We start from the raw sequence: 18,340 nt of genomic DNA, 5'->3' as shown, positions 1-18,340 counted from the left end.
TGCTGATGCACAATAGTTGAAAGTCATTAGCAGTGTGAACATTTTGTTTTCTCAGTTTCAACTACAGCTGCAGCTCAAATTTAGTAGTAGTGGGCAGTCCCCGGTTATCGGCTGGGGTTCCATTCCCTGGGGTGTGCTGATAAACGAAAACGACCATTAACCGAAACTCAGTGATTTATGGCGCCGATAACCGCACCGCAAGGATGCTTATGGCGCTGATAACTGGAACTTGTCCCGTTATGGCATCATAAATTGCCAGCTTTATGGTGCCAGACAAGCTCCATAAAACTGTATCGCCGATAACTGGGAACTGCCTCTACTCTATATCCTTCCCAATATTTTCTCCCTACCAAATGAAGGTATAATGCACAAGTATTTAAGTCCTGTTCTACTTAATTAATGTCATTTGTAACATAATTACAGTAATTTTTTACTATCGTATGATGGCTGAAATGCAAGAAAAACATTGTTGTTATTAGATTCGGTTCAGTTGTTGTAGCAAAACAACAGTTAGCATTCAGTTGTTTATGGCTGAAGCATTTAATCAACAATTATAATGGTACTAACGATACTTGTATTATTCTCTCTCTCTCTCTCTCTCTCGTCACTCTCTCTCGTCTCTCTCTCTCTCGTCTTCTCTCATCTCTTATCTCTCTCTTCCCTCAAGCTCGTCTCTTCTCTCTCTTCATCTCTATATATATATATAATATGATATATATATATATATAGATATATATATATATATATATATATATATCTCTCTCGTTAAATGCCATTTAAATAATTGTGTAACTATTAAATTTCATTTCATTTCAGGTTTACAATAGCCAAGAAATGTCAAGACCTCGCTACATGACACTTTACACTCATGTCTACAATTACTGCACATCGGTAAGTTATTTGGATTTTATTTGCTTATTTTTTTACGTAAAGATATACCAAGGAATATTTTTCTGGAATTGTTATCCAGATGTGAAATTTCTGGTTTTGATTCTTTTGCAGATTCCACCCTATTCAGAAACATTCAACATACAATATTAATTCAGATATAAACAAGTGGATTGCAAATTTTAAGTGTGTTCAGGGCACTCCCCTTTGCCACCCATAAGTTCAAATATTGTTTTGCATTCCTATTCTGTACGTGCAGTACTGCGTGTACAGTGTATTGTGCTTTACAATGAAAAAACGTACAGCACTGTATTGATTTTATATTGAACTTACAAACAGCCATCCTGAACAACTCGTAAGTAGGCTGATGCCCGTGTGTGATTACAAGGCATGTTATTTGACAAGAATTGATGTGTTATTAGGCATATCACATGAATTGAAGTACTATGTGGCTGTAAGTTAATTTGAAGCACAGTAGTATCCAAATGGTAAGTAGTTTATGTAACATGAAATACGTAATATGTTGCAGGTGGTGTGACTTGAACTTTGGGTATTAAGGCAGGTGTGTAGATGAGAAGTTTATTTTTGTAAGAATAATTAAAATAACCATTCTTTTGTGATGGATCATAAGTAAAAGCATTTTTATCCCTTTTTTTCTACTGTTTTTTGTCTTTGTAGACGCTCCTAGTACAGGTACTCCTCATTTAACAACATGCTCATTTTACGACAACTCGGAGATACCATGGAAACATGAAGAGAGAGAAAAGAAACCATAAAATGAAAATAGTAATATTGGTAATTGTGGCCAAGAGGAAGGCTATTCAGTGCCAAAAATCTAGCATAGACTAGGTTTAGGAAACCTTGAAATCTGTGGCTAAAACAATAAATAAGGCTTTTATATACTTTGTAAAGAAAAGCTGTACAGGTAAACCTCTTAAAATCTGCATTATCTGGTCCTGTGGTTCAGCTTGATTCAGCCGCCATTAGTTCGTTGCACGGCCAACAGGGTGGCGCAACGTATTGTTTACAACTTCAAGACAACAAAAATTATGACATATTTACTTTGTTTTTATGAAAATAATTCTTATTGATAAAAAGAAAATGTGTGAAGTCAAATTTTTTTATATTAACTTATAAATAAATTGATTTTCTTTTAAATATTCCACTTCAGAAGTCTACCAAGTCAAAGCTTTTAATCAAAACAATGAGACATTTGGCATGCACAAATTCCTTACTCTTTGTATGCTTTAAAGATTTATATGTGGTACAGTTTTGATAATTTCTTTTGTACAACAGTGTACTATTTACATGAGATCAGATGATACTAGAGGTAAGAAGTGCAAGTGTAAATCTTTATCTATGCTAGAAAATGTTTATCCCATTAGCGAATAGTTTAGTGTTCATTTTCCTCAATAGATGGCGGTGTGCTTTGTTTATGTTTTGACAGCAACATTCAAATGCACTGCGATTGCCAAAATTCATTCATTATTTTTATTTATTTATTTATTTTTTTTTTATCTTACTATCCTCTACAGTCAAAATAAATGATGAAGAAACTAATAGTGATAATTATGAAATAGCAAATTTAGTATATGAAAGTATGATAATAATATATAGATTTTGAGAAAAGTTTAGTACTGTAGTGCGTTAAATTGAGTACACTATTTTAAAGAAAATTATACACTTTGAATTTATAAAATGATGAAGTTAAAATATGAGTAATAAAATGATAAAAAGCATTGTCAGAACTTAGCCAAGTGGTAGGCTATGTTGGAAACTATTTGTGTATAATTTATGACTGAAAATTAATGCTATTAATCGAAATAAAGAGAATAACACGCTTAACAATGAATTTTTTTAACAATGTGGTCGCTGAATGGAACCCCATCGTTAAACGAGGAATACCTGTACTACTAACAGTTGTTTTCTATATTGACTCTGTGATGTAATTGTTCAAAATTGGTAAGAATCGCTTATTTAGTGCAAAAATTTTATGAGATTGTATCGCTTGAGTTCAAATATTCCTGTAGGTGTTCACTACTTCTACATATATGATCACTATTACACACTTCTAGGCTAAGTTGCATTGCAGTCGATTCTGATTTTGGTCTTAACAATAGGATAATTTTCTAGTGCCCAGCTGGATCTGGTTAAACAATCGGAGATGAAAAAGCAAGGAATCTGTGAGATCTGGCAACGCGTGCGTATATCAGGTGAAAACTGGTCAAAGACCGCGCACCCATGCTATCGTGTCCAGTCTTTTTCTTAATCGACTGGGTGAGAGTTGTTGTTGCCTTCTCTTAGCCTTTTACCTGGTTATTTGCCCCGTTTTCGCTATTTTGATTGTGTGTGTGTGTGTGTGGGGGCTTGTGTTAATATGGCTTCCTCTGCTTCATCTAAGCCTCGCCAATGTAAGTGCCCAGGAACTCAAGGTTTCCCGTGTTCTTGTTTCCTGGCTTCTTCAGCTACAGACCCACACTCCACATGCAGTAGATTTCGTGCTAATGTGTGTACCATAACGAATCCCTGCCTGGAATGTCGTGCGTGGCCTAAAGTGTAGTGGAAGTTATTTTATAGTAGGAGGGAGCATCGTAGGGTTTCGACTCCTCCGTCGTGGGAAGGGTTTTCATCACCTCGCCCCGATTGCTTCGTCGTCTTCGGCAGCCACATCCCATGATGCTAGAGTTTATGTGCCTGTGTCTCCTTCCTTTTCTTCCATTGATTTGTCGTTGGAAGTATCGGGAGGCCCTCTGGCTGATTGGATGTGTAATGTCGCCCCCTCTTCCTCGGGGGTTAATTTGCTTCCCACAAGAAAGGAGGCTATTTCATCAGTTTCTTATATTTCAGGTTTGGAGGCGTCCAAAATGGCGGCGTTCTGGTTGTTGCTTCGGCTACAGGGTTCACCCTCCTTGGAAGGTTTGCAGACTGTATTTCATGGATGCTTGCCTCCCCCCTCAGGCCTCCCCAGCTCTTCCTCCTTCCCCTTGCCTTCTCTATGTTGGTGCCTGAGGTCAGCAATTTTGTATTGCTCCACTAGTGAGGCCTGCTGCTAGCTTGGGTCAGGAGGAGGCCATGACGTTTCTCTCAGCACAGCTGGTGACGTCACTCCCAGTTCCATTGGTGACGTCACTCCCAGTTCCATTGGGGACGTCACTCCCAGTTTCCTCAGTGTTGTCTCTTCCTGCTACATCAGCAGTGTTGGTTGGGGCTGCTGAGCTGCCTTGCTCCTCTGTGTTGTCATTGTTTGCTCCTGTGACGTCATCGCTGCTATCCAAGACGTGTCCTCTTCCTTCCGTGTTGTCTGCGTCCTTTCTTGCGGATCTGTCTGAGGTTTTATGTCAGGCGGTTCTTAAGAGATTGGACTCTGTTTTGGAGGATAGGTTTGCTGCCTTCTCGGCTGAGAAAGCTGTGAGGAAATGTGTTATGTCGCCTACCCCCTCTCCTGCCAAGAGGATGTGTAAGGAATCAGTGCTGTCATTCTCTCCTCCATCACCCTTATCTCCGCCACATTGTCGTATCAAGCGTTGGAGAGTTAAGGACTTTGCCTTTTCTTCGCCAACAAGTGAAGAACGGCACATCTGTGTTTCTGAGAGTGTTTGTGTTTCGTCCTCTGTGCAATCTGCTGTGGCTGCGTTGTCCTCTTCTTTGGGACACAAGCTTGTTGCAACCGGGACACAAGCTTGTTGCAACCTTGCATGTACTTGCGCATGTTGGTGATTTATCTACTTTGCTCCAGGGCCTATTCGTTGTCTTGAGGATCTTGAGGCGCCTGTGAAAACATCGAAAGTTGTGAATGTGGAAGTGGTGCAGCTGGGGTGTTTGCCTCCCCCACCTTTGATGTGTTCGGGGTTTGACTCCGAGGAATTCTCGTTCTGCGCCAAGAGTTAGAGATATTTCTCCGTTGCACGTATGTGCGTTTGCTCCACACGAATGTGTACGTGGACACGTGTGAGTCATCTATTACATGTGTTCGTAGTAGTGTTCCTAGTGTTGTGATTGGTTCATCGCAGGAGTTGGCGCGTGGCCCCAGTCTGGGCAGGTCTGCTGGCGCTTCAGAATCTTTGGCTGCTGGGTCTACATTTGGTTTGCACAAGGAAGGTATGTTGGATAAGCCTGCATCTTCTCATTGTTGGTCACCATTGCCGGAGCAGGAGGAAGGGGAGTCAAGTTTTTGTCTTTACTGAGGTTGTTGATCTCATTTGTGGGTTCAACAATTTGGAGAGTAGGACTCAGGCTCGGTCGTCTTTCCCTCCTACTTACTTGGAAGCCTTGCTGGGGGCTATGCAAGAACCTAAGTCATCGTTTTGGCTTCCCTTATCGGGCCACGTCCAGTCGTTCTTGCAAAAGGTAAATGCTTCTGTGTAAGATCGGGACGGGTCTATTCGGTCAAGGAGTTCTTCAAATTTGCTTCCTCCACCACTCACGAGGCATAGGAAGTATTATGCTATGAACTCTTGCCTGCTTGTTGCCTCGTCATTTTAACCCAGATGTTATACGTCTCAAGCCAGGGTTAGGGTTGACTTTGGAGCAGGTGAGGTTGGTGGCGTCGTCCTTGTCTCTGCAGGATACCTTTGCTGTGGAGTCTACAGCAGCCTCCATGTTCCAGACAATGTCATGGTTAGACTTGTGATCGACGGCCATTGCCAAAATTGCATCTGACAGGTTCCCAGAAGGGTTGGTGACTGCTTCTTCTCTTGCCAGTTTGTTGCAGTCTGGGGCCATGGCATGTTTGTATCATGCACATCTTAGTGTCAATTTGTGGGCTAATCGTCTCCTGATCAGAAGGGATGCGGCATTGTCCAGGATGGCAAGATCGGTTGACCCCGAGTCCTTGTTGGTACCCAGGGGTGTCTATTAGAATCTCAGTTCCTGTTTCCTTGGACTGAGCTGGAGGACGCAATAATCGACGGCGAGCTGACATGAAGGGCAGATTGGTACACCAGGCTGTGTCCAAGTTGGAGTCTCGTTCTCAGAGACATCTCCTCCTGTTCAGCAGCAAATGCAGAGATCGTTGCCTGGTAAGCCATCTAGGAGTTCTGTTTCGGCTGGTCCCTCTCATTCGACATCTCAGCCCAAGTTGGAGGACCAATGTTCCTTTTGCTCCCTCTCTTACAGGTTAAGGAGGGGGTCTAGGGGTAGAAATAAGGGGAATCGTCAATAGGTTGGGCACCTCTCCCTCCATTGCCACGGGTGGAGGTGCTTGGCGGGCCAGTGGGCCAAGTGGCAGAGTTATGGGGCGGATAAGTGGGTAGTAGATGTCCTTTGGGTGGGGTATCTATCATCATTCGACTTCTCCCCCCCCTCTCGGCAGATTCTCCGAAGTTCTTAGCTCTCCGGGAGGAAGTGCAGAAAATGCTGGACAAAGGTGCAATAGAGGAAGTGGTCTGTCCATCTCCGGGGTTTTACAGTCACGTCTTGGTGCCCAAAGCGACTGGGTTGGAGACCTCTGATCGACCTATCCACCTTGAATCATTTCATCAGGAAGACGAGGTTCAAGATGGAGACCCCACGATCAGTGTTGGTAGCTGTGAGAGAAAACGACTTCATGCCATTGATAGATCTTAAAGGACGATCACTTCCAGATTCTTATTCATCCATTGTCCAGGAAGTTCCTTCACTTTTTTCTCAGATACAAGGTCTTCGAGTTCAAAGTCCTGTGCTTCGGGTTGACCACGACCCCTCAGGTGTTGTCAAGAGTTCTCTCTCATCTCAACTTGGGCTCATGCTCAAGGGATCTGTTTGCTGAGTTACCTCAACAACTGGTTGGTCTTAGTGGGTTCCAGAAAGAAGCTGCTGCAGGACAGAGATTGCTTGCTTCGGTTTTGTCTGGAACTCGGTAACTTGGTGAACCTGGAGAAGTCAAATCTCGGTTAAAGGATTCTCTCTCTTGGAATGGTCATTGATACGGCAGTCTCGAAGGTTTTCACGTCAGATCAGAGGTTGGAGAAGTTGCGAGTAGTGGTGTGACTTCCTGTCGCAATCCTGGATCAGTCAGCTCATCAGTGGCAGATTCTTCTGGGAATTTAATCTTCTCTGGAGAAGCTGGTCCCTCATGGGCGACTTCATCTTTGGTGTCTGTAATGGAGACTGAGGGACTTCTGGTTTCCGGCAGGGGACTCACCCCTGATAAGTGTAGCTCTGTCTCTAGAAGTGAGAGAAGAACTTCGTTGGTGGTTGGGCGATCAGAATCTCTTGAAGGGTGTTTCTCAACGTTCTCTTCCGCCGGACTTCCTTCTGTTTTCAGATGCCTCCTTCACAGGTTGGGGCACTCATTTAGGCGGCCTCATAACTTTGGGTGTTTGGAGTTTGGAGGACTGACAGCAGCATAACAACGTCTTAGAGTTAAAGGAAGCCTTTCTGGGTCTAAAGGACTGACAGGAGCTTAACAACGTCTAAGAGTTGAAGGCAGCCGAAATTTCTGGGACTGAAGGAATTTTGGGAGAAAGTAGAGGGACATTCTTTTCTCATGTCGGACAAACACCACGGTGGTCGCTTATGTGAACAAGCAGAGGGGACTTGTTTCACGTCAACTTTACGCTTTGACAGTCGTGGTTCACCAGTGGGCGGTCAGCAGTTTGGTGGAGCTCTCAGCCAGGCATATCCCAGGCAAAAGGAATGTGGTCGCAAACAAGCGTATTTGTTGGGATCCGTTCCTAGGCACAGAATGGTCTGTCATGTCGTGGCAGACAGGCTCTTCCAGGTTTGGGGGAGACCTATACTGGACCTTTTTGTGACCCGGTTTAACAGGAAACTAGAGGTATTCTGTTTGGTGGTTCTGGATCCTATGGTGTTAGTGGAGGACGCGTTCCAACATCCCTGGGACAACCTGGAGGTGTATGCTTTCCCTCCATTTTGTTTGATCCGCCAAGTCCTGAACAGGATTATGAGTTCAGGATGACATTGCCACAGACAGAATGGTTTCTGGATCTGCTGTCGTTGTTCTTGGAGGGGCCAAGGGAGATTCCCCCGTGGTGGCATCTTCTTTTTCAGCCACACAGAAAGATTCCACCAGTCAGTAGAATCCCTCTCTCCTCATGGTTGGAGGCTATCAAGTATCTCCTCCAAGCGAGAGGTTTTTCTCAGAAGACAGCAGGACATATATCCGGCAATCTCAGCAAATCTACCTCTGCCGTTTTTCTCCATCCAGAACCTCAATTCAGCGCATAGACTTTTTGGTCTTCCTCAGGGATGAGAAAGGCTTGTATGTTTCTGCCATTAGAGGCTACAGGGTAGCCTTGAGTTTATTGTTATATCTTAGAGGTATTGACATCTCATCCTGGGAACTCTCCTTGCTGTTTAAGGGCTGTGAGTAATCGTGTTCTCCAAGGGAGCTCAAGCCTCCAACATGGGATGTTTCTTTGGTCCTGAGAAGTTTCACTAATGCTCCTTATAAGCCTTTACGTTGTTAATCAGACAGGAACTAGTCACTTGAAATGGTTTTCCTCCTGGCCTTGGCTGCTTCGAAGCGAGTGGGGGAGCTTCATGGCCTGAGCTATGATGTGAAACACACCAGGGGTTGGGGGTCAGTATCCTTCAAATTTGTCCCGAAATTTGTGACTAAGACCCAGAATCCCTCGGTGCAGGATGACAAGTTCGCCTCCTTTTCCATTCCATCTCAGTATGACTTTGTAGGTTGTGATTCTCAAGAGGAGTTGTGTCCTATCAGGGCTCTGCGTTGCTATCTTAACCCTTAAACGCCGACTGGACGTATTTTACGTCAACATTTTTTGTCTCGGGTGCCGACTGGACGTATTTTACGTCGACATACAAAAGTTTTTTTTAAAATTCGCGGATAAATACTTTTAGGCCTACCAGCCGAAAGCTCTTGAATCACGCACCTTGGGGGATGCTGGAAGTTCACGGATCAAGGTGTTGTTTTGTTTACAATCGATACGCAGGCGCGAAAGCGCGAATTTCTTTCTTGCCGCACTAAAAAGTATCTGTGACACATCTCTGAAATTATTTCGTCACTTTGACATAATGTTTGTACCATTGTAAATTAGCCGTTACATGAAGTATTATATATGAAAATGTGCGCATTTTTATGTAGAATACAACAATAAAATACTCGTGATTGTAGCTTTTATCAGTTTTGAGATATTTTCATATAAATGACGATAATTGCCAAAATTTCAACCTTCGGTCAACTTTGACTCTACCGAAATGGTCGAAAAACGCAATTGTAAGCTAAAACGCTTATATTTTAGTAATATTCAATCATTTACCTTAATTTTGCAACTAATTGGAAGTCTCTAGCACAATATTTGGATTTATGGTGAATTTATGAAAAAACTTTCCTTACGTCCGCGCGGTAACTCTTCCGAAAAAAATCATACATGCGATTGTGGTAATGTTTGCACCATTTTAAAATTAGCCGTTATATAAAGTTTTAAATATGGAAATGTGCGCAATTTCATGCACAATACAACTAAAAACAACCCATGGTTGTAGCTTTTATCAGTTTTGAGATATTTTCATATAAATAACGATAATTGCCAAAATTTCAACCTTCGGTCAACTTTGACTCTACCGAAATGGTCAAAAAACGCAATTGTAAGCTAAAACGCTTATATTTTAGTAATATTCAAGCATTTACCTTCATTTTGCAACAAATTGGAAGTCTCTAGCACAATATTTCAATTTATGGTGAATTTATGAAAAAAATAACATTTTCTTTACGTCCGCGCGGTAACTCTTCCGAAAAAATCATACGTGCGATTGTGGTAATGTTTGCACCATTTTAAATTAGCCGTTACATAAAGTTTTATTTATGAAAATGTGCGCAATTCCATGTAGAATACAACAAAAAATAATTGAAGGTTGTAGCTTTTCTCATTTTTGAAATATTTGCATATAAATCATGATAAATAGAAAAAAACCACGTTCGGTCAACTTTGACTCTACCGAAATGGTCGAAAAACGCAATTGTAAGCTAAAACTCTTACAGTCTAGTAATATTCAGTCATTTATCTTCATCATGAAACAAATTCGAAGTCTCTAGCAAAATATTTAGATTTATGGTGAATTTAAAAAAAATCTTTCCTTCCCTCCGCGCGCGGATTCTCCGCCACAAATCTCCGAAATACGTACGTACCATTCTCGGAATATTTGCTCCGTTTCATATTAGGCATTTCATAGAGTTTTATACATGAAAATGTGCATAAAACGGAAAATATTTGAAGGTTGTAGCTTTTCTTATTTCCGAAATAATTGCATATAAAAAATATATATATAAAAAAATTCGACATTCGGTCAACTTTAACTCGTCAGATATGGTCGAAAACTGCAATTGTAAGCTAATACTCTTACAGTATAGTAATATTCAATCATTTGTCTTCATTTTGAAAGTAATTGGAAGTCTCTAGGACAATATTTAGAATTATGGTGAATTTTTGAAAAAAATATTTGTTTACGTCTGCGCGTTACGAATTCATGCATTATTTTGTGATAATATTTTCTCTGTGTTGCTTTGATCGTTTTACAATGTGTTATATACCAAAATGATCGCAATTTAGTGTACATTACAACGAAAAAAAAGTAACTTGTTACCTTTAACCGTTTTGCGCACAGCACGATTTGAATACAATTATATATGAAATTTCGTTTTTGCGCTATCATATATCGCATTATTTATATATGATAATGATAATTTTTTTCATTTCTGATGGTTGCATACTAAACTTCAGCCAATGACAAAAAAAGGAGCCAAAAATGAACTCTTAATCTTGAAAACTAAGCGCGCTGAGATTTTTTGAAAAAAATATTTTTTCCGCTTCCGCGCTCACTCTGAAACACCTCCGGCACACGGGAGACATTTTTTTTTTTACCGCTTCGGCGTTTAAGGGTTAAGAGGACACGACATTTTAGGCCAAGTTGTCGTATGGTTTTTGTTAGCACGGGGCGTTCGAAGAAAGGTGTTCAAGAATACAATCTCTGGTTATGTGAAGCAATCAGACAGGTGTATTTGACTCTTGATGATTCCGCCGCCACGTCTGTGCAGGCTGGAGCACATGACTTCAGGGTAGTGGTCCATCAATGGCTTTCAAGAAGAATTTGGCTGTTCATAGTGTTTTGAGCGCTGGTACTTGGTTACGCCAGTCCATGTTCACCTCTTTCTATCTTAAGGATGTTGTTCACATATCTATGGACACTTTTTCCTTAGGTCCTGTGGTGGCTGCCCAACAGATTGTGTAACTCATCGTTGCCCTTAACCAGGCACGTTTGTATCTTACCTAGGATGATTGTGTGGAAGAGAGAATGAGTGAGTTAGCTGGTCTCTTTCTTTCTCTTGTTCCTTTAACTTCTTTCCTTCTTCCTACGGGTGGGTTGAAGAATAGACACGTCATTTGCTGGACTGGTTTGATACAGGTGAGTAAGGTAGTCATACTGATAGTTTGGTTGCTTTGTGTTCAAATAGTCAAACCCTCTGTTCAGTAGCATTTAGTTCATCTTTAGTTCCGTACTGCTATGAATCTACCATATATCAATTCATTGTATGTAACCAAGTGGCTGAGTTGTTGGATATCAGTTTATCTAGCTTCTCATGGGCATCAGTCTGTTATGGACCGAGATCTGCTTAGGTTCTTTAATATAATAAACAAAGGGGATTCAACATCAACAGTTGAAACTTGGGATACGAATATAGAAAGAAACTCAAACAGAACAGAAGTTTTACAACCTTATTATCAAAGATAAATGCTGAATGGTTTCTCCTATTTACATAAAGTTGAATCTGACAATATGTAAAAAGGGAGAAACAATGCAGTATGAAATACTTGCTAGCCAGTTTTGCAGCTGTCGGAATCAGGGCTCGAAGCGAGGGCTTCTCAAACTGGGAAAGTAGAAACTTCAGACGGCTTCTTGACTTTGTACTGCAGGAAGAAATGCCTTAGTCTTGAAACTCGAAGGTTGGGTTACTCCTCAAAACCATTTGTAGGACGGTTCTTCTCTGAAAGGGGTTGCTCAACATCGAGATATCTCTCTCTCTCTCTCCGATTGCAGAATTGTTTCCGTTCACACTCGTGCGTCCTCTTCCTCTTATCCTTCGTCTCTTCCTTATTCTCTTATCTGATGATCTCTGATGATCTTATTCTCATGATCTCTTCTTCCTCAGTCATATATACATACAGCGATCTGGGGGCAGGGCTGAAAAGGGCGGAGCTTAACCAGCGAATGTCACCGTCCCTCTAAAAGGCTCTCGACGAACGTCCCTCTAAAAGGCGCTCGACGAAACGTTGCATCATAATACGCGGCGTTTTTAACGACACGACGGCGTGTACTGAGTACCATAACACACCTGAGTATTCTCGAACAATCATGAGGACAGACGTCTGAAACATGCGAGAATTCCTCCTTGCTGCAAGCCTACTCGAAGAAGGTGCATTTTTCTTTCCTTAATATATGATTCTTTGCTAAAAAGCATTACCATGACACATTCCCCCAAAAGAAAAAAAAATTAAAACTGATTTTATTTTTTTCTAAAGAGAAACAAGAATCAAACAACAGGGGAACAATTCTGCATAAAGCTTTAACTCAGTCAAACAGGCACACTTCACAATTCATTCACCCAACCGTGCAAAACACAGAAAACGGTCATCAGGCTACTCATTCTGAAAAATCGCTAGAGAGGCTATCAGCTATAACATTATCCTTTCCTCTTAATTTTTCCTTTTCTAACCACAGATTAAACTTTGAAATTCTTGAGCACCTCGGAGCTTTTCTCAAAACTAATTTCTTCGGCATGGTCCATTTGTTATAATTCTTGAGCAAGTTTACATGCATCCACTTTGCTCTATGCTTTCCCATATCGATTAAATAATTTAATTTCCCTTCTTTCTAAAATTGAAAAAGGACCTTCGAACTTATAAGATAAAGAAGGACCTTCTTTCTGGATTAATACTAATACTCTATCTCCCACACAGAAACTTCTCCCTTTTGCTCTAAGATCATGTTTCCTTTTAGTTTCCCCTTTCATTCTATCCCTGAAATATTTGGATACAAAATTACTGCTATTATCACTGTATAGTACGAGGCAGACCAAACTTGGAAAAATAATCTAACAAGCATTTAACTACGGTCTTTGCGTTACAGCTTCTTACGGGTATCACCTCTGGATTGCGAGTTACTTTATCAATTATTGTTAACAGATTTATACTCACTCCCTTACTTCTGGGCAACGTCCAATCATATCGATAACTACATTCTCAAAAGGTTCGCCTACTGAAGGAATATTACACAACAGAGCTCTGGGAATTACTTGCAGTTTTCCGGCAATTTGGTATTCATGACAGCTTAAAACATACCTCTTCACGTCACTTCTCATTTTAGGCCAAAAGTATGCCCTACTAATACTCCTGAAAGTTTTATATACGCCCAAATGTACTTGCTCATCATATGATAACTTCAAAACTAGTTCACAAAATGTTTTAAATATAATCATAAAAATGCTAAAAACAAAATCAAACTAAAAAAAGTGTTTTAGTCCTCTTTTAGATGTGTGATTTTGTTTCAAAACTTCCTAGGAACCACTAATTGTTCAGTGATTTCCCCTTTACTACCTGACTTAGGCCGAACATAAGGACACAAAACTTCGTCTTTTAAACAAAACTTTTCCTCATACACATTATTGAGAGCATCATCCAGTATCACATTCAAAAATTTAGGTTAGTGTCTCATCCTCTCTCTGAAAGTTGACTAGCTCATCCTTATCCAAAAAGTTAGTGCCTAATTCATCACAGTAACTATTACTTGATTCCACTACATCGACTACATTATTGTTGACAGCTACACCTTTAGCTCGGCTATCACTGTCACCACTGGCACTGATAGAGGCAGGTCTTTCAGCCACACTCACGCCAAGATCAACCTCACCACCTCTATCACACTCATTTGAATCCACAAACTCTCACTCATTCAAATCCACGAACAAACTATGACTGTAGTCTATGTCTGTATCTAAACCTGACCTAGTTATTACTATTTCAGGTACTGTAATATCCCTCACAACAGGATTCACATACGTGTACTTGGATAAAGCTAAGTCATTACCGACAATAATGTCAACACCATCAATGAGCAAACTGTCAACAACTGCTAGTTTCACTTCTGACACTACCTGACTTTCCAAGTTTACTTTCAACAAAGGACAAAGAACACAAGTGTTCGGAAATCCACCGAACATGACTTTTTCTTCCATGTTGATTTCTGCCCTGTTTGGCGCACACACTCCTAATTAGTGAGACAGCAGCTCCTGTGTCCCGAAGCAAGACTACTTCTCTCGAATCTACTGGTCCAAGAGAGAAAAAAAATCCCCCCCCAAAAAAAAAAAAAAAAAATTTCCTAGTTTCTCTCATCACATCATCCCTACTTGATGAAAGGTTAACTAGAGACACTGGTTTCTTAACGTCCTTCCCTTCTACTGCACAACTTCTCGCTAAATGCCCTTTCTCATTACATCGGAAACAAGTCAAATCTGAGCCACTAAATGTCCCTTTATTCTTACAAACCTTAGATGTATGACCAGGTTTTCCGCATGCATAACAGTAATAGTCACTTCTACTCGCATTGCTATTACTAGAACTTAAACCTTTACTGCTTTTTATTCTACCAGATAAATGATCATTTCGTTTCCTACTGACACTTAAATTATGAATCAAACTATATTCGTCTGCTAACCTAGTTGCTCCTGCAAAAGATACTTCTCGCCTATCTTCTATATAAAGCTTAATCTCAGGGGATACGTTATCTTTGAAGTTTTCTAGCAATACTAAGTTCTTCAGACCATCAAAATCATCAACTTTAGCAGAAGTTAACCAATCAAAAAACAGCCTTTCTAACTTCTTACCGTATTCTACATATGTAGTATTTTTGTCCCTTCTCAAACTTCTGAATTTCTTACAGTACGCCTCTGGTACTAACCTGTATTCGCTAAGGACAGTTTCTTTCACGATATCATAATCATCACTTCCCTCCTTAGACATGCAACTATACACAGTAAGTGCCCTACCACACAAAACTGACTAAATATAGAGTCCACATTTCTTTAGGAAAGCCTACTCATTCCATTAACTTCTCACAACACATGAAATATGTCGTTTCTTCATCAACCTTTGGTACTAATTTCAGCACTGCACTCATACCTAAACCATCAGCTCCATTTTCGTTCTTCCCTGTCTGACTGTTAAGAGTACCTTGCCTTTAACAGAGCGATTTCCAACTCATGCTTACGTTCTTTCTCTTTCTTCCTGCTGCATTATCATCATTTTTTTTCTCTTGCTGCATTTTCATTGCTTCTCTCTCAGCTGATCTTTCATCTCTCTCAGCTGCTCTTCATCTCTCTCATACTTTTCTCTTTCTTTCCTTTCAACATACTCAAACCTAGAATCTTACCACTCAATAAGCTCTTTCATCATCTCACACATTCTAGTTCTTTCTATATTCTCCGTTTCAATCTGTTACGGTGCCAAATATAATAGCAAGGTCGCCAAGTGTTACGGACTGAGATCCGCTCAGGTTCTTTAATATAATAAACATAAGGGATTCAACACCAACAGTTGAAACTTCGGATACGTATATAGAAGGAAACTCAAACAGAACAGAAGTTTATTTACAAGCTTATTAAGAAAGAAAAACCTAGAATGGTTTCTCCTATTTACATAAAGTTAAATCTGACAGTATGTAAAAAGGGGGAAACAGTGCAGTGTGAAATACATGCTGGCCAGTTTTGCAGCTGTCTGAATCAGGGCTCGAAGCGAGGGCTTCTCAAAAAGGGATGGTAGAAACTTCAGACGGCTTCTTGACTTCGTACTGCAGGAAGAAATGCCTTAGTCTTGAAACTCGAAGGGTGGGTTACTCCTCAAAACCATTTATAGGATGGTTCTTCTCTGATAGGGGTTGCTCAACGTCGAGATATTCTCTCTCTCTCTCTCTCTCTCTCTCTCTCTCTCTCTCTCTCTCTCTCACTCTCCTCTCTCTCTCTCTCTCTGCAGATTTAACTTGTTACTGTTCACACACACTTGTGCATCCTTTTCCTCTCTTATCCTTCATCTCTTCTTTATTCTCTTATCTCTGACGATCTCTTTGATGATCTTATTCTCATGATCTCTCTACTTCCTCAGTCATATATATACATACGGCGATCTGGGGGCAGGGCTGAAAAGGGCGGAGCTTAACCAGCGAATGTCACCATCCCTCTAGAAGGCTCTTGACGAATTGTTGCATCATAATACGCTGCGTTTCTAAGGACATGACAGCGCGTGCTGAGTTCCATAACACCTGAGTATTCTCGAACAATCACGAGAACAGACGTCTGAAACACGTGCGGGAATTCCTCCTTGCTGCAGGCCTACTTGAAGAAGATGCATTTTCCTTTTCCTTTAATATATGATTTCTTCGCTATAAAGCAATTACCATGACAGTCCTTCTCCTGTAGATATTTCTTTTGGAGTTGGATTGGTGGGTTGGCCCCCAGCCGGTTTAGGATGTCTGTACCTCCCACCAAGTATAAGTCTATCCTACTGTCAAGACCGAAGGCTTGTTTGCTTATGAACAAATGACAAATTTTCTAAGACAACAAACCTGAGGTCTTAATGTTTTACTGCCCACCTCTAGCTGCCCCTCTGTCTTTTTATGACAGCCTGGGTTGGGAAAGACTAAATGCGATAGTGTGGGTGCACGGTCTTTGACCTGTTTTCATCTGATATGTGCACCCGTTGCCAGATCTCACAGATTCCTTGCTTTTTCATCTCCAGTTGTTTAACCGGATCCAGCTAGGTGCTAGAAAATGATCCTATTGTTAAGACCTCAGGTTTGTATCTATAAAAAATACAAATTGTCTTAGAAAATTTGTCAGTTTAGTTTCTTTTAGAAGAAGCCCTATGAGTTATTTAATTTTTCTGGGTCTAAATTTACACTCGATTGTCAAAAAGCCTTATGAATGTGATGTTTGAACCAGTGGTCTCATAATATGTACTAATTTATATGTAATAATGATTTAGCAAGAGTATCAGTTACTAAATTTGGTGGACCCCATATGTGTTACTGTTAATTGTGCCTTCCACAGTGCACTAAAGGTACTCTATAGCAGTTCAGGAAAGCAAAGGGGAAAGGACAGGTGTCCTGGATTATGAGGGGCCCTGCATCAAGATGGTGGTAGTGGGCATCCCGCCTGAACATTCGTACCTTGTGGCTTAAATTCAAGATGGCGCTGCCCACGTGATTGATCACGTGTCGCCCTCCCAGCTGACTTGCCCTGGGTGAGGATTTAGCATTTCTCCCGGGTCCGCACCTGGAATTAAGCTCTGTTGGCAGTTCATTCGAATAAGGAAAGCGGATTAAATTAGTTTCCCTAGAGAGAGTGGTTGGGGCAAATCACCCACCTTACTTTAATTAAAATGAGTAATGAATTTCTAGTAAAATAAGATTACTGAAGGCTGGAGAGTTTGCTTGGGAAAAGAGGTTATTACCCATAGCACCTCCCCAAGCAAGTTATCTCCAAGTATGCCTAGACTGGGTGAGAATGGTTACCAGCAACCAAACTTATTTAAAGACTACTTATTTCTCTCTCACTTCCCTTTTGGGTATCTTAGGTTCTAACTTAAATTCTGCAGAACAATTAATTGCAAGACAAAATATCAATTGTGAAATTTACGTTAATTGCAGAATTAATTCTGCGCTGCTGACGCAAGACAAATTTTATCTTTTAAGAAGAAGACATAGTGATATTAAGCAGCCTGTAAAGAATATATGTAACATAAAGGAAGGTGCTTAATTAATTAATGATAAACTCGCCCTAATATCAAAAGGTTAATATTGTTATACTTGAAATACTCCATGCACTTATTGGTATAAGACTTTTTTAGTCACAAAGTCATGTTGTTAATGTTAATGTGCCTTGAGGCATTACAACGGAAGTATTTGCAAACTTTGTTAGGGGATGCTGCAATACATGTGGGCTATGACTCTGCCATTCAGGGCACTATTAACTTTGAGTCCCTAGTGCCACTGTATTCAGTACATGAATTAATCATGCATTGGCTTTGATCATGAGGAACCATGGGTTTATGTATTAAAGATGGTCAAGTCAGGGACCTGGAATTATTTATGCAAAAACATGAAAAAAAATGAAAACAATGGCAGATGTAAGAGTAAATAATAATTGTACAGGGAAATTTACACACTGTATGCCAAGGGATTCAGCTTCTATTCAGTAGCCTCGGTGATGGCTATATTAGTTCTTTAGCCTCAAACTGTGCTAGAGCGTATGCCAGAACACTGTTGGTGTGTTAAAAGGAAGTCAAGAGGAGTGACCCCTCTGACAGATATATCTGCTAATGCCTAGAAATATGGCACACTTACGGCTCTTATGGTAAAGCCTGAGGGCTCTAGGTATATAGTTTTCAACTTGATCATTCCCTGTGATGGCAAGACATAGAATCAAATGACTGATAAGGCC

At 40.6% G+C, this 18,340-nt stretch overlaps 1 protein-coding gene across 5 annotated transcripts in view; it reads left to right on the top strand.

Moving 5' to 3' along the window:
* The window catches only part of LOC135201650 (cullin-1-like), a 238,130-nt gene that overhangs the window by 42,737 nt on the left and 177,053 nt on the right, over positions 1-18,340 (top strand). For all 5 annotated transcript variants that reach the window (XM_064230750.1, XM_064230751.1, XM_064230748.1 and 2 more), the window contains exon 3: positions 817-891. In XM_064230750.1, coding sequence (XP_064086820.1) covers positions 817-891 — 75 coding nt within the window. The remainder of the gene's footprint in view (positions 1-816; positions 892-18,340) is intronic.

The sequence above is a fragment of the Macrobrachium nipponense genome, chromosome 28 (assembly GCF_015104395.2).
Source record: "Macrobrachium nipponense isolate FS-2020 chromosome 28, ASM1510439v2, whole genome shotgun sequence".
Classification (NCBI taxonomy): Eukaryota; Metazoa; Arthropoda; class Malacostraca; order Decapoda; family Palaemonidae; genus Macrobrachium; species Macrobrachium nipponense.
This window is presented reverse-complemented; position numbering and strand designations above follow the sequence as displayed.